Source organism: Ranitomeya variabilis, chromosome 1 (assembly GCF_051348905.1).
Source record: "Ranitomeya variabilis isolate aRanVar5 chromosome 1, aRanVar5.hap1, whole genome shotgun sequence".
Classification (NCBI taxonomy): Eukaryota; Metazoa; Chordata; class Amphibia; order Anura; family Dendrobatidae; genus Ranitomeya; species Ranitomeya variabilis.
In genome coordinates this window covers 97,186,471-97,202,022 of record NC_135232.1, presented here as the reverse complement: position 1 = coordinate 97,202,022, position 15,552 = coordinate 97,186,471, and the positions used below count along the sequence as shown (strand labels likewise).

At 39.8% G+C, this 15,552-nt stretch overlaps 1 protein-coding gene across 8 annotated transcripts in view; it reads right to left on the bottom strand.

Moving 5' to 3' along the window:
• Positions 1–15,552, bottom strand: part of MAST4 (microtubule associated serine/threonine kinase family member 4) — a 611,899-nt gene that overhangs the window by 88,588 nt on the left and 507,759 nt on the right. For all 8 annotated transcript variants that reach the window (XM_077286460.1, XM_077286468.1, XM_077286501.1 and 5 more), the window contains 3 exons: positions 10,580–10,734; positions 5,376–5,451; positions 3,333–3,542 (listed from right to left, as the gene is read on the bottom strand). In XM_077286460.1, coding sequence (XP_077142575.1) covers positions 3,333–3,542; positions 5,376–5,451; positions 10,580–10,734 — 441 coding nt within the window. The remainder of the gene's footprint in view (positions 1–3,332; positions 3,543–5,375; positions 5,452–10,579; positions 10,735–15,552) is intronic.

Sequence of the window (15,552 nt, the reverse complement as noted above, 5' to 3'; positions counted from 1 at the left end):
CTGCGTGTCAAACACAACGAGATCGCTAACCAGGACGCTGCAACGTCACGGATCGTTGTCGTTCTCGTTGCAAAGTTACTGAGTGTGACGGTACCTTAAGGGGACTGCATACTCTTATTATTATAACATACCTATTCTTTCATTGAAAAGCTTTCGCTGCCCACATGCCCTACAACATATTAAAACTGCTTTTGGTGCACATGCCAGACTAATAGGTGTAGGAATTGAAATGTCTTTTTTCACTTCCCAGCATGCATTGCTCTTTCCTTTATCGAATGGCTTGTTTGCATTGAGCTAAAGAACACAATTCTCTTTTGCCTGTATGCAATGTGATAAACAGCAGAGCAGAAGCAGAGAGACTTCCTATAATCCGTATTGGTGTCTCTGCTGCTGGAGACTGATTGCACTTGACAACAGGCAGCGGAAAAGTACGGCCAGGTGCACACCATTGTATTTTCCAATCGAGTGTGATCTGACAAAACATCGGACCAATGTTTTTCTACAGGGTCACGCAACAGGGACGATTTTTTTCCTCAGACCAAGCTTGGTTGGGAGAAAAAAAAATAAAAATCGCACCATGTTAGAGTTTGATTGGATTATCAAACGCACAAGGACATGTAAGTCAATGAGTCTGTGGAAATCACTGGACTGTACTTGGATGACATCTGATTGCAGTCTGATTTCCACGCACTGACACAATGGAGGAGGTGGAGACATTTTGTTCTCTATTCTCACCATATGCTCGGAGTATGTATTAGAGAGAATCCGATCACACCATGCTCATACTTTGATCTCATTTGCATAATTGGCCAGAATCTTTTGGATGAGAGAATCCATGGCCGCCTGACCATAGCCTTAGACTGAATATTTTTTTTAAATCATTTTACCTAAAAAAAAAATGTTAATAAAAAAATGCTCAAAAGTAGAATTAGCGAAGTATAGAGTATATAATCAAATATGATAATTTAAGTTTTATTTTTATGGATAAATTGTATGCATTACACGCCATTAATGGTAGGCAAAAATAATTCACCTCACTGAGATGGCTCTTATTTTTTTTTGCAATATGCCATACGGATAGCTGTTTTAACTATTCATAGCTATTAAAAACTACGCTCTGTACCTCTTGTAAAACTCTGAATTCACTAAAGAAAAAAAAAAAATGACATCTGACTTTTCATTTTCACTGAGGGATTGCATTACAGCAGAAGGCAGAAATATTTACAAAAAAAAGGAAGAATTGCTGTTTCGGCAATTTCTCCAGATCAGTCTAAGACAGATTATCTTGTTAGTTTGTAATATCGTCAACCTCAGACTGATAATAAAGAAAGGTTTTATTCTCAGCTTTGATGTTTTAATTTATATTCTTGAATTTTTTTATAAAAAAAAAAACCTTTAAAAAGGTACAGACTGGCAAACTATATAAAAAAAGTATTGGTATACAATATCTTTCATTAGATTTATCTTTGTGCAATGGAGAAAGGAAGTTTAACGCAACTGCGTTAGATTGTGCTTCTATGATGAATAGAAAATCACAGTATTCCGCTGCTTAAAAAGGCCAACAGCGGTGGAGGTGTGCAGCCATTGGGGTCAATATTCCTAAGGTTGACCCTGTATTATTAACATCACATTGCACACCTATGTAAAAATACTAAAAGAAAAACCTGTGTAGAGGCCAGTCTGGAAATTCTAGTCGCACAGAAGTATAGTAGAACGAATTTTAAGAGTTTTAGAATTAGGGGCCACGTAACATTTATAGTTTAGTTGTTTCCATTTTATTGCATCATTTTCTTACCTTCCACAACAAGTTCCACCCAAGCCTCAAGCTCACACTCAACTTCTCAAAGTCTCAAATACATTTCTGGATACGACCACATACATCAAAAACAATACTTTACAAACATCAATTTTCGATAACCCCACAGGACGTCCGGCTTATCGGAAATGGAACAGTTTTCATCCAAGACACACAAAAAAACCCACTACAGACAATCTCTGGGGTACTTTCAGATCTGTTCAGAAAAGTGAACATAGGGAACTACACCTGCTACCACTGAGGAATACACTTCTACAACAAAGATGCCATCCACTGCGAAGAGATGAGCCACAAAGATCTCAAGGAGCCACCGCCTGGACTACAAACATATGGAGGACAACAACAGGGCACCTCTTGTGGTCACGTACAACCCCCACATGAGCATCCTAAGAAAAATTGGTGTTGATCTTCAACCTATATTTCACAGACACCACAAACTGAAAGAAATATTCCCTGAACTACCAATTCTCTCTTACAGAGAGACAACCCCTAACTTAAAGGAGCTGTCCACTATTAGGACAACCACTTCTTAAACTAAATGTTCAGCTCCGATAAAATAATTAAGTTCTAACTAGGGGCTGATTAGTGCCAGGCATCACATGTCATTACACCACATCACAACCATGGAACCGCGAGTGCAGACACCACTGGAAGGGAATTGACACGGAAGGCGAGTATAGGCTATATTATTTCATTTAGTGTAAGAAGTGGTTTTGCTATTAGTGGAAAACCCCTTTGAGGAATCTCCTGGTCAGAAGTGTCCTCTCTTCACCGTCAGACTCTTGCACATTCTCCTGTAAGACAGTACTTCTACCCAAATTTTACCAATAAATAATAATAATAATAATATCCAACACAAATCGGCTATAAGATCATGGCTGCCTTCTCATGTACATCCTCCAATGTGGTGTACATGATACAATGTGCGAGGTGCCCTGGAGGAACCTATATTGGGGAAACTAAGCAAAAACTACAAACTAGGATGAATCTACTCAGACACACTATAAGGAATGAGCTGGACTGTGGGAAAACATTTCTCTGGACCTGGACCCTGTATGACAGATTTAAATGTCTAAGAATAATAATAATGATAAGAATGTTCAGGTGATTGACAACAGGACTCTTACACCTCCTAGATTTATGAGTCACTACATGGACACACTTTTCACCTCTACCAGACTGACTCCAGATCACTAAACTCCAGAACCTTCACTCCCACCACCTCTCCATTTGTAACAAAAACCTTAATTTTATAACCTTGGCTTATCTTTAGGAGGCATCACGTCATCTTTCCTATAGACAAATGTCCTGTTCTAACATCTATTAAATGTGCTTTTCTCCCAGTCATTCATTTGTAAACCTGCACGATGAAGGCCCCCTGTGTTATGAAAGCTTGCAAATATAATATTTATGGCTAGCCAACTGAGGTATCACTCCTTGGATACTTTTGGACTTTTTTGGCATAAAAATATTTGGGAATAATACACATATTTGCAGGCTTAGTCATGTCATTTACCTCTTGTAATAACTTTTCTAATTTTTGCTGCAACTCCAGAAAATATCTTGAAGTTATGAGACCTTGGTAAGATTTATCCAGACAATCTCGTGCCAACTCCACGATCTGATGGTGAGTGAAGCTGAGCACGCCATCTGGAAGCGGAAGCACGCTGTCAGGGGAATAGTTGGTGATAATGTCCCGGAGTCGCTCTTCCATCTGAGCCGTGGCCTGAGGAAATATGGGCATCGAAAACAAGTTACCTTTCAGCATAATGAAAAGTGGTGTAACAAACACATAAGTAAAACCAACAATAGCAAAGTACATAAATAAAAAGAAGTGAAGACAAAGTTGTAAAACAGAATAAAAAAAAACAAATATAGTTTAATCACTGAACATAAAAAATATATGCAAGTAAATGTACATAAAGTCTTCATTATATTCAAGATCACGGATTGCTACTAGAGATGAGCGAATTTGATCAGGTCCCTGCTTATTTGGTGAGCTACAGTTCTTGCTGAATAAGCTGCAGAGGTAATCCGGATACATGGAGCGCGCCGCCTGATCAGCTGTCCGTCGCCGCAGCTGAATGTCTCGCGGCTATCACTGTCACAGCACATGCATGGAGAGCCTTGGGCTGTAGTACTCGGTAACAGTCTCTACATATTAAATGGAGCCGTTCTATGCATCAGATGTCCAGACCAAGTAACAGGTGGGGGTGTCCGGTGTTGTACCCCCACTATCTATAGGATAGGCCATCAATATGGTATGAACAGACAACACCCTTAACATGGTTTAAAACCAAATTATTGCTCGTAAGGTCTGTTATCCTCATAATAACTTAGCATTGTGCTTTTATTTAAAGAAGCACTGCCATCTATATATATTTTTATTAAATGTGTGTATATGTGCATGTAATGTTGTGCGAGTGCATTAATAGACTTCCTACCGTTCCTCTCTCCTGTGTTCTCTATGCGGGAGCTATTGCCATACTCTTCTGGCAGAGGCTTTTCTCTAGTGCTAACAAAAGGATCGAACTTTGAAATTCATCAGGCCGGATCTTTCTCTTCCCTGACGTCAGTTATTGGCCAATTCTGCTGATCTCTGAGTACAGGCAACTTTAGCCTAATGTGTAGGAAGGCCTTTACTGTTGATATGACAGCGATGCTAAGGGTGCTTTCACATTAAGTTCAGGCACCTGTGGTAGACTGTATCCGCCTCCAGTAGGCAAATAATACTGTATGTTAGGATCCTTTCACACTGTGTTCAGGCACCCGTTTGGTGGCCATGTTAGGGCTTACGACCCAACTCCCTGGAAAACGGGATTTAGACGTATGTGCCGACAAGGCCATAGACTATAATGATGCCAGCAGAGAGAACATGCACTCTGCTGGCATCATTATAGTCTATGGCCTTTTCGGTGCATATGTTCAAATCCCGTTATATGGGGAGGTTAGGTCGTAAACCCCGGCAGGGCAACCAAAAGGATTGCCTGAACACAGAGTGAAAAGACCCTAACATATAGCAGATATACAGTATTTCTCAGTCAGAGACTAGGTAACAGATGGTAAACTGGAGATAAATGAGTAAGTGTACAGAAAACCAGTGTGGGCCACAAGGTTGAGGAATTAGAACAGGTCATGAAAGAGGAGTATGCAATATAGGCCTTCATGTTTAGAAGAAGGTTGTTACCAATATTTGTGCAATTAGGAAGTGTACGTAGAAGACAAGGAGGTACAATATCAAAAATTTAAATAGCTTTCCCCATTATGGTGCTATACTTGGCATCAAAAATAGAAGGGCCATAATTTTAGATCAAAGGCCATGTTTCCTGTCTAAGGGACCGTCCACAACCTTAGTCTACCTGTACGGAATGTAAACCCGCAGCTCAGTTTCAGCAGAATGGTTAGAATCCATACTAATGTATGAAATATGTACTACAGGTGTATAGTGTAATGACTGTAGAACAATGAACACAGACCCATCTGTACTATGAGAGAGGAATAAGGAATTCCACATACAAAGCAGAGAGTTTATACCACACAGAAAATTGTGTAAAATTACCTTGGGGAATCGTTCTTTGTACACATGGTTCATCATAATTATCTCATGGTCACAGCAGGCAGATGTACGTCCAGGGCTGAAAACACACAAAATGGGCTTTTTATTTACTTGGTATTAAAGCAGTTCATACATCAACACAATTACTTCCAAGGGCAGAAGTAGCACTATAACAAGCAGTCAGAAACATGTGTGTCTTCTAAGAAAGCCGCCAGCCCAGAAAAAGGTGGGAGTCCGGATCAGCAGTAGCTGGGCCATCATATTCAGCTGCTATAAACTTTATTGTCTATGTCACATTTGGTTAGAAGATAAAGGATAATGGAAATCTTCCCTTCTGTGATACCTAGCAATCAGGGTCAAGCCAACATAAACCATCACCCACTGAGAAGGAGAAGATCGCACACATTTCAAAGGATATCAAAATATAGTAGTGACTTACATAACTCCATGAAATAGAACAATATAGAAATATAATATCTGAAACTTTTGGAACTATTTTTTTTATTACCCTCTACTAGAGTCTTGACATACTCCAGTTTGTTCAATGGTTAATGCCGCCCGTTCTACGAAGCGCACTTTTCAGCCTGGACAGTGTAAGTGGAATAATCTCACAACCATTAGAAAGCGGGAGAGGTAAAGTCTGCACATGTACAGGTCCTTCTCAAAAAATTAGCATATAGTGTTAAATTTCATTATTTACCATAATGTAATGATTACAATTAAACTTTCATATATTATAGATTCATTATCCACCAACTGAAATTTGTCAGGTCTTTTATTGTTTTAATACTGATGATTTTGGCCTACAACTCCTGATAACCCAAAAAACCTGTCTCAATAAATTAGCATATCAAGAAAAGGTTCTCTAAACGACCTATTACCCTAATCTTCTGAATCAACTAATTAACTCTAAACACATGCAAAAGATACCTGAGGCTTTTAAAAACTCCCTGCCTGGTTCATTACTCAAAACCCCCATCATGGGTAAGACTAGCGACCTGACAGATGTCAAGAAGGCCATCATTGACACCCTCAAGCAAGAGGGTAAGACCCAGAAAGAAATTTCTCAACAAATAGGCTGTTCCCAGAGTGCTGTATCAAGGCACCTCAATGGTAAGTCTGTTGGAAGGAAACAATGTGGCAGAAAACGCTGTACAAAGAGAAGAGGTGACCGGACCCTGAGGAAGATTGTGGAGAAGGACCGATTCCAGACCTTGGGGAACCTGAGGAAGCAGTGGACTGAGTCTGGTGTGGAAACATCCAGAGCCACCGTGCACAGGCGTGTGCAGGAAATGGGCTACAGGTGCCGCATTCCCCAGGTAAAGCCACTTTTGAACCATAAACAGCGGCAGAAGCGCCTGACCTGGGCTACAGAGAAGCAGCAATGGACTGTTGCTAAGTGGTCCCAAGTACTTTTTTCTGATGAAAGCTAATTTTGCATGTCATTCGGAAATCAAGGTGCCAGAGTCTGGAGGAAGACTGGGGAGAAGGAAATGCCAAAATGCCTGAAGTCCAGTGTCAAGTACCCAGTCAGTGATGATGTGGGGTGCCATGTCAGCTGCTGGTGTTGGTCCACTGTGTTTCATCAAGGGCAGGGTCAATGCAGCTAGCTATCAGGAGATTTTGGAGCACTTCATGCTTCCTGGCACCTGCTCACAGTGCCAAAACCACTGGTAAATGGTTTACTGACCATGGTATTACTGTGCTCAATTGGCCTGCCAACTCTCCTGACCTGAACCCCATAGAGAATCTGTGGGATATTGTGAAGAGAAAGTTGAGAGACGCAAGACCCAACACTCTGGATGAGCTTAAGGCCGCTATTGAAGCATCCTGGGCCTCCATAACATCTCAGCAGTGTCACAGGCTGATTGCCTCCATGCCACGCCGCATTGAAGCAGTCATTTCTGCCAAAGGTTTCCCGACCAAGTATTGAGTGCATAACTGAACATTATTATTTGATGGTTTTTTTGTTTGTTATTAAAAAACACTTTTATTTGATTGGACGGTTGAAATATGCTAATTTATTGAGACAGGTTTTTTGGGTTATCAGGAGTTGTAGGCCAAAATCATCAGTATTAAAACAATAAAAGACCTGACAAATTTCAGTTGGTGGATAATGAATCTATAATATATGAAAGTTTAATTGTAATCATTACATTATGGTAAATAATGAAATTTAACACTATATGCTAATTTTTTGAGAAGGACCTGTATATAAAAAAGAAAACTGCTTTTAAACATCTTCTAAAAAGAACCTGACTCTACAGCCGGAATCAGGTTCAAGCTTCCGGGTTGTGGGATCGCTGGATGCGGAGGCTGCATTTCACAAACCTCCATGGCATCCATTAGTGTCATGATGCTAGATTTTATCTTGGCTTTTGACTAAATAGTTACCTAGGTTGAAAAAAGACCAAGATCCATCAAGTTCAACCTTCCTCCACCAATTGTGCATTTTGTCACTAAATTAACTATAACCCACAATGTTCTGTGTATTGAGGAAATCACCAAGACCCTTTTTTAAATGCTGTTATAATATCTGCCATTACTACCACTTGTGGTCTGGCATTCCACAGTCTGACTGCTCTAACTGTACAGAACCCTTTCCTATTTAGCTGCCGGAATCGCCTTTCTTCCACCCATAATTAGTGCCCCCTGGTCCTAGGTATGGTCCTTGGAAGGTAAAAGACAAACATTTAGGCTATATTCCCACGATGAGTATTTGGTGAGTTTTTGTTGTTGAAGACATTCTGCACTTATTGGATAAATTTGGTTGCTTGTGTTGTTTCACTGTGTTTTTGAGTGGACTTTTTACATGCATTTTTATAATATTTTTGGTGCCTTATTAGACTCTTTTTAGGAAGTCCTGCTTTTACATAACGCTGCTTTGTTTATGATACTTGTATGATATTTCCTGGTATTAGGATTTGACAAAGCAAAATTGAAACAATCGTGTGGTTTTACTTGCATTATTTTACCTGAGGATTTTCCGCATCTAATGCAATTTTATGGGTAAAATGCACTCAGAAAAGTCAGAACACCCACAAGACAAAGATTTAAAAAACGCACCGCAAGCCAGTTTATGCAGTGTTAAGAAAAAATAAAAACACACAATGAGCATGATTTTTCTATAAATCCCATACACTTGGCTCAAGCTGTACAACGCTGCAATTTTTGTGCAGCTTCAAAAACGCACCAAATACCGAATGTGGGAGCTTGAGCTTAAACTTTTTTTTTACATTTAATTATCCTTCTGTTCCTGTAAGATTATGATATTTTTGTAATTATTTCATTATCCTATTTTTTTTCCTTGTCTCTCAAGCAAGTACTGTACAGTATATTCAATAATCAGACTATGGAATTTCCCTTGAGTATTGGGCTGTGAAGCACAGAAGTACCCAGATAGGGAAAGTCCTGTACACTAATTGTTTGAATGCCGTGTATGAATCTTGCTGAGCAGCAGTTGAAAGGAGCTTCTAAAAGAATATAAACTGGGCATTGAAACAGCGCTGCAGACTAGTATTTAGGCAAGAAGGATGCAAAACAAAATAATGAAGTATTTTCTAAAAATTCATAACTGCAATGCCTGGAAGGTAATTGCATATAAAAAGATTATCTACTCTTTAAAAAGCATGCCTCCTCTCATCAAAGTTTGTATCCTCTTAAAATGTTGCAATCATATTATATAGCACTGTGAACTTACAATTGCTCATTTTGTCTTTCTACCCAGCTAATTCTTCTGTTTTCTCTATGTAGAAACCAGAAGTCTCTTGTCTCCGCATTTATCATCCCATTCTTCAACTCCTGACCCAGCTCCTCCCAGATAGGGACTTTTGCAGTGACTTATGACTCCTACAGGGAAAATTGACTTCCTGTTTCTACATAGAGCTTAGAAAGATTCAGCAAGTCTGTTTTTAATTCTTTAATCACGTAATGTCAATGGAAAAAAGAAGAATTAGCTGGGTAGAAAGGCAAAATGAGCAATTGTAAGTACACAGTGCTATATAATATGATGACTGCAATATATTAAGATGATACAAATTTTGATGGGAGAAGTGCTTCTTTAAAATGAATCTGTCACCCCAATAATCTTATATGAGCTAAGGCCACCGGCATCAGGGGCTTATCTACAGCATTCTGTAATACTGTAGATAAGCCCCCGATGTAACCTGAAAGGTAAGAAAAACAGGTTATATTATACTCACCCAGGGGCGGTCCCCGATGCGGTCCAGGTCTGATGGGCGTCGCGGTCCGGCGCCTTCTATCTTCATACAATGACGTCCTCTTCTTGTCTTCCTGCCGTGGCTCCTGTTGAGGGCAGAGCAAAGTACTGCAGTGCGCAGGCACCGGGAAAGGTCAGAGAGGCCCGGCTCCTGCACACTGAAGTACTTTGCTCTGCCCTCAACAGGACAGACAAAGTACGCCTATGCCGGAGCCGCGGCAGGAAGCCAAGAAGAGGACGTCATCGTATGAAGCTAGGAGACGCAAGACACGGACCGTGTTGCCCATCGGACCCGGACCGCAGCGGGACCGCCCCTGGGTGAGTATAATATAATCGGTTTTTCTTACCTTTCAGGTTACATCGGGGGCTTATCTACAGCATTACAGAATGCTGTAGATAAGCCCCTGATGCCGGTGGCCTTAGCTCATATACGATTTAGGGGGGGGGGGGGGACAGATTCCCTTTAATTCTATTGCTAGGATTATTTTGCCAATATTGCATTAGACATGACAGTTTTATAGTTTTTCTGCACTTTGAATCTTAACATAAAAGTTTCCGATCTTATATGGCATGCTAACAATGATAAGTTGAATGTAGTTGAAGTTTGATGGAGTCTGTTCCTTACAGCTGTAATCCATAAACCTTATTATCTGAACGATTGCTCAACCATTATTGATGCTAAAGTTAGCGTTAGCTGTTTTTTTCTCTGATCATATCAATGGCATAGAATAGTATTAGAGAAATTGTAAACTGACATGCCCAGATCCTAATATGATGGGAGAAATTCAAGCCTCCGACGAAAACCCACCCAAGCAACGAAGAATTCAGAGTTGTCAGAAAATACATTTTCTATAAGACTAATCACGTTCTTGTAAACAATTTGTATTCAAAGGTTGACTATTCGATGATCACATTTCACATTTAGAACAAGAGTAAATTTAATTCTGATTGATTATTTCTTTCGGTGACAGTAGCAGACTTCACACACCTGAGACTCCTGGAGCGAGGGCGCAGCGGTGTGTTCCGGCATCTGTCATCGCTGGCGATGCTCTCCGTGCAGAAATGTTTAGACAAAAAATGTAGTTCGTCAGGTGTTGGTTGATATGGTAACTGGTGTAGCTTCTCCTGAGATGAACAGGAGGACTGTGGAAAAAAACGAGAGTGTTAACATACATGTGGACTACCTTCACCAACAACGTTCTTGAGATGTCATTGCAGATTTCGCGGAGCCTACAAAAATTAGCAGCGATCACCATCACAGGCTGTTTATTGTTTATATGTCTGCCATCTGTCTCCAGTGTATAGGAATCATGTCTACAAAGCACAACTGTCTATTTCAGATTGTATAAATCTCTCCTAAATGTCAGACCAGAAGGTTAGTTGGAGGAGAATATAAACTGGATCATATCAGCAATGTGGATATTTTTTTGTTGACAGGCAAAAGGAAATTGGACAATGACAAGTCATTACCGGCTGGTTCTCTACTGAATACCCAAATCTCATTGCAGTCTAAAAGAAAATCTTTGATGATGTATGACGAGATAGAAAGGTCAAATCTAGCAATAAAGTATGCATTATTCACAAACCTACAGACAATTGCATACAGCATACACAAATCCCAGCTTCATACATTTTACCAACGTAAAGCCTATGGAAATTGAGCAGGAAAATAAGTACCTGCATTTCAGACAAACACAAAAACTGGTACGAGACGATTACCCACTCAATACACAGAGATTTGAGTCCACAGTCCAAAACTCAAAGTAATGCATCTTAAAGAAGCACTCACATCAAAGTTTTTATCCTTTTAACATTTTTCAATCATCATATTATATAGCACTGTGTACTTACAATTGCTCATTTTGCCTTTCTACCCAGCTAATTCTTTCGTTTAATTAGGTCCGTGACATCATGTGTTCAAAAACAGACTAGCTGAATCCTTCTAAGCTCTATGTAGAAACAGGAGGTGAATTTTCACTGCATGAGTTATCAGTAGAACTGCAATTCTACATCACTGCAAAGTTCTTTGTAGGGGGTAGAAGCGGGGGGCAGCTGGGTCAGGAGTTGAAGAGGGAGATGACTCATTCAGGGGAAATTTACTTCCTTTTTCTAATCAGTTTTTAATCACGTGATGTCATAGGCCTAGTGGAAAACAGAATTAGCTCGGTAGAAAGGCAACATGAGCAATTGTAAGTATACAGCGCTATATAGTATGATGACTGCAATATGCTAAGAGGATAAGAGGATAAAGACGTTGATAGGAGTACTTCTTTACTTAACTTTTTGATCATTCTTGAGTTTATTTAATTCGTGCAAGTTACATAAAAATATGTTGCTGCATAGAAACCATAAACTATTATTACTACATTATGTGTTTTTAGTGGCGAATGACTGTGAAAGGGCTGTGGATAAGAATCACTAATTAGGTTGATTGTTTCACATAAGTCCTTCTATTCATATCTTGAAGTATTTCGATGTCTAAGTGCTAACGAGCTGACGAGTATGTGTTGTATAAGTCATAATTAGCAAGTCTATAACGTGCAAAGCCCATTAGAGCCCTAAGTTCGATAAGCAGCAGCTCTAATATGTTGTCAAGACACATTGCAGACAGAACCTGGCAATATCCCATCTTCACACTTCTCTATACAATGTGTGACCCAACGTATGGTCTACTGACATGTTGAGTTAGGTATAAAAGAACAAGGATGTCCTGTGCAGAATCTTCTCCTAACTCCCGTTAACAGATTTAGGATGGCTTAAGAGGACGTCACCATGTCAAAACTCAACAGTTTTTGCTCATATTTTATTCATGCTGCTCCCGAGTACTTCAGTTTCTGTTTGTTTTTCAAACACACCATATGGTTGCAAAGATATAGGCCTTTTTCTTTTGTGCTAAATTTCATCGGCTTTACCAGGGGGTGAGGTATAATGGGTTCTGCAGGGGCGCGTCTTTTGGCTGGTCCGCATTACTCCCCTGTGAGAAACGACCTTGTGGTAAGCACCATAAAAATTAGAAAAAATATAAACATCCATATCTATGGAACTGCACGATAGATTTGGGAAGAACAACAAAATGGCATGCTAAGGGGAGCAGTGAGAATAAAATAAGAGCATAAAACTGGCCACTTTTGACCGGCTGGCTGGTCCTCTTTAAAATGGCATGGCCTCATCTTTCAACATCAGTGACAGATATCTGCTATCCGTCCCCTATTTTTTAGAATCATACATTCAAGAGGACTAGAAGCTGTAGAGTTGATAGGAGGTAGTATCACTCGGATTACATAGGGTTTGTTTGGACTGTGCTGCTGTAGAGACGCACGGCTCTGCATAGAAGCTCTAGGCACAAAACTATAGGAGCTTTTTAATTATTTACAAAGCTGATTAATCTTACATTTTACACTCATGGGCATAAATATAAAAGAAAAAAATAGCTAGAAAGGTGGCCTTTAAGCTTTCCAAGGAGAGTGCTTTGTGCTTGACGGGGTATTCCCCTTCTAAGGAGCTTTTACCAACTTTCACTTATCAACTGGATAGGTAATTGTGGTAGGTCCCGAAAACCCTGCACAAATATATTGATAGCAAGAATGCCTGCTAAAACCTCTGTAGAAGCGCTTTCTCTTAGCGCGAAACGGCCGTCGTCTCGTCTGCTATTTTCTTGCACTCTCCCACACCCCCGTGCCGTGAAGATGCCTTTGTGTGCAATCCAATAAAGAGAACGTGAACTGCTTACCTGGTGAGTGCTGTGGCGTAATTTCTACTGGCAGTTATTGTATTATAGACTTTTTTATCTACGCAAGCACCTCCAGGCTTTTTCTTCAGACATCCAGCTGATTTTACCCACTCCACGATATATGACAGCTCTAACATTGGAAGCAGTGCGGCTTTCTGTACTCTGGCGTATTGGATAAGGCAACATTCACACATTCAGTATTTGGTCAGTCATTTACATACATCAGTATTTGCAGCCAAAACCAGGAGTGGGTGATAAATCCAGAAGTGGTGACGTGTTTCTATTATACTTTTCCTCTGATTTTTTCACTCCTGGTTTTTATAAATACTGATGTAAAATAGTGACCAAATACTGACTTTCTATTGCCACACTCCCTTGCTGGAAGACCAATGCACGTCGCTCTACGTATACATAGATACTCACAAACATTTTTTCTAAACACATTTGTTTAGTGTGTGTTTTTGTGAATACTGTGTATAGATAACACATTCATAACAAATACAAAAAAAAATACTGTGTAATACCCATGTTGCCTTAAAAAAAAAAGCCCATACTTCCTAAAAACATTCTTTGTGTTCAAGAAGCCATTTGTTTTCCACTCAGATGGCATAAAACAAATGACTTTCAGGTTCTCGCTGATAATGGGAATGACCTCGGCTTCACTGCGACGCTGGATTGCTCTTCATCTGGGCTCACTACATATACACGTGTTTATCAGATACCTTTGTTTGGATGGTGGCAGAGTTCATTGCACGGAGCGTGCTGCCACTGATTGCTTATATATTACTGGGAGACTCGGTGCCTCTACATCAAATATTTTATTACTGTATAGACAGGATGTGTTGACAGTTTCTGATTAGCTACAGGATTTGATTGTCAGAAACAAATCTCCTTCCTTGATATCCGGACATCTCAAGGATCTTAAGACATTGCAACTAACGTGGTCAACAGGACCTTTAAAATGAGGTTAGCAGGCAGGCAGAAAATAACGTGAACCCCATGAATGTGAGGGGATGAATCATGAGAACACTGGGAATGGTAAGCGACCATCCACACTCCACAGAGAATTTCTTAGGAACTATGGTAATATGTGCATTAGAGAAAAAACTGACTTGAAGGTCATCAAGAAAAATAAAATCTAAATCTTGGTAGAGAAAGATTTCAGATGGCCGCAATCAAATTATCTATCACCCATGGTAGGTCAGTGGGGATTGTCATCTGATCTCTTCCATTAAGGCTAATTTCACTCTTTTGTCATCTCCATTAGGGGATTTCATCTAAGCCCAGAAAAATGTAACTCAGGAGAAACCTAATGGAGCTATTAAGGCAAACATAGTCCAAAATTAACAACAATTAACACAATTTCACTTTTTCTTTTTGGTGGCGTCAGTCTTATACCGGCCACAATAGTTCAGCAGACACTGCCGGAAAAAGGTCAAACACACACAGGCCAAAGTTGGAATCCGTAATTAGTTTGCCTCATTATCCTCAATGGCTCCATCAGGTTCCTTCTTAATCCTGTTTTTCTTGGCTTCAGAAGGAAGTCCCTGAAGGAGTTAGGCTAGTTTCTCACTAGCCTACCAGTGTCTCAGGCTGATTTTTACTTTTTGGCACAAAAACCTTTCCACGTATAGCTAACCCATAATCCCAACAAAGATGAAAATATTCAAACAATTCGCCAATCAAATTTTTTTTCTGAAACTGGTCTTTGGTCAGAGTTTGATATTGTCTTTTGGGTCATGCAACAAAGGATAATTGAAGGCAATACGCGGTCAAAAATGTTTTGTAGCAGCTCCCTACACCCAGCTATTTTTTCAAGGTTGCAGCTACTGTGCCAATACCAGGATGTTTGTGTAGAAAGTCAGCTTCGAATACCATTTTTGGGGCATTCTCAATTAATATAAGGGTTTTCTTTTTTAATTAAATGAGCTAGCAAAGAGGACATCTAGGATGCTATGTCTGAGCCTTATACACACAGACTATTCATGTCAACAGGCACTATGTACTACTTTCACTTCTCATGGGCTGGTTCTGATGTTGGGGAATTAATCATCAGAGCTGATGATTTATTGTTGAATATCGTTCTACCAAAAAAAATTATTGGCAAAAGCTTTTAAATAATTTATGGGCCAAAAACAAATAAAATTCTTTGCAGCCACATGCTTATTGGGTCGGTGGTATTTTTGTAAAAAGTGTTTTTCAATATTGATAGAGACAAATCAACTGTGATT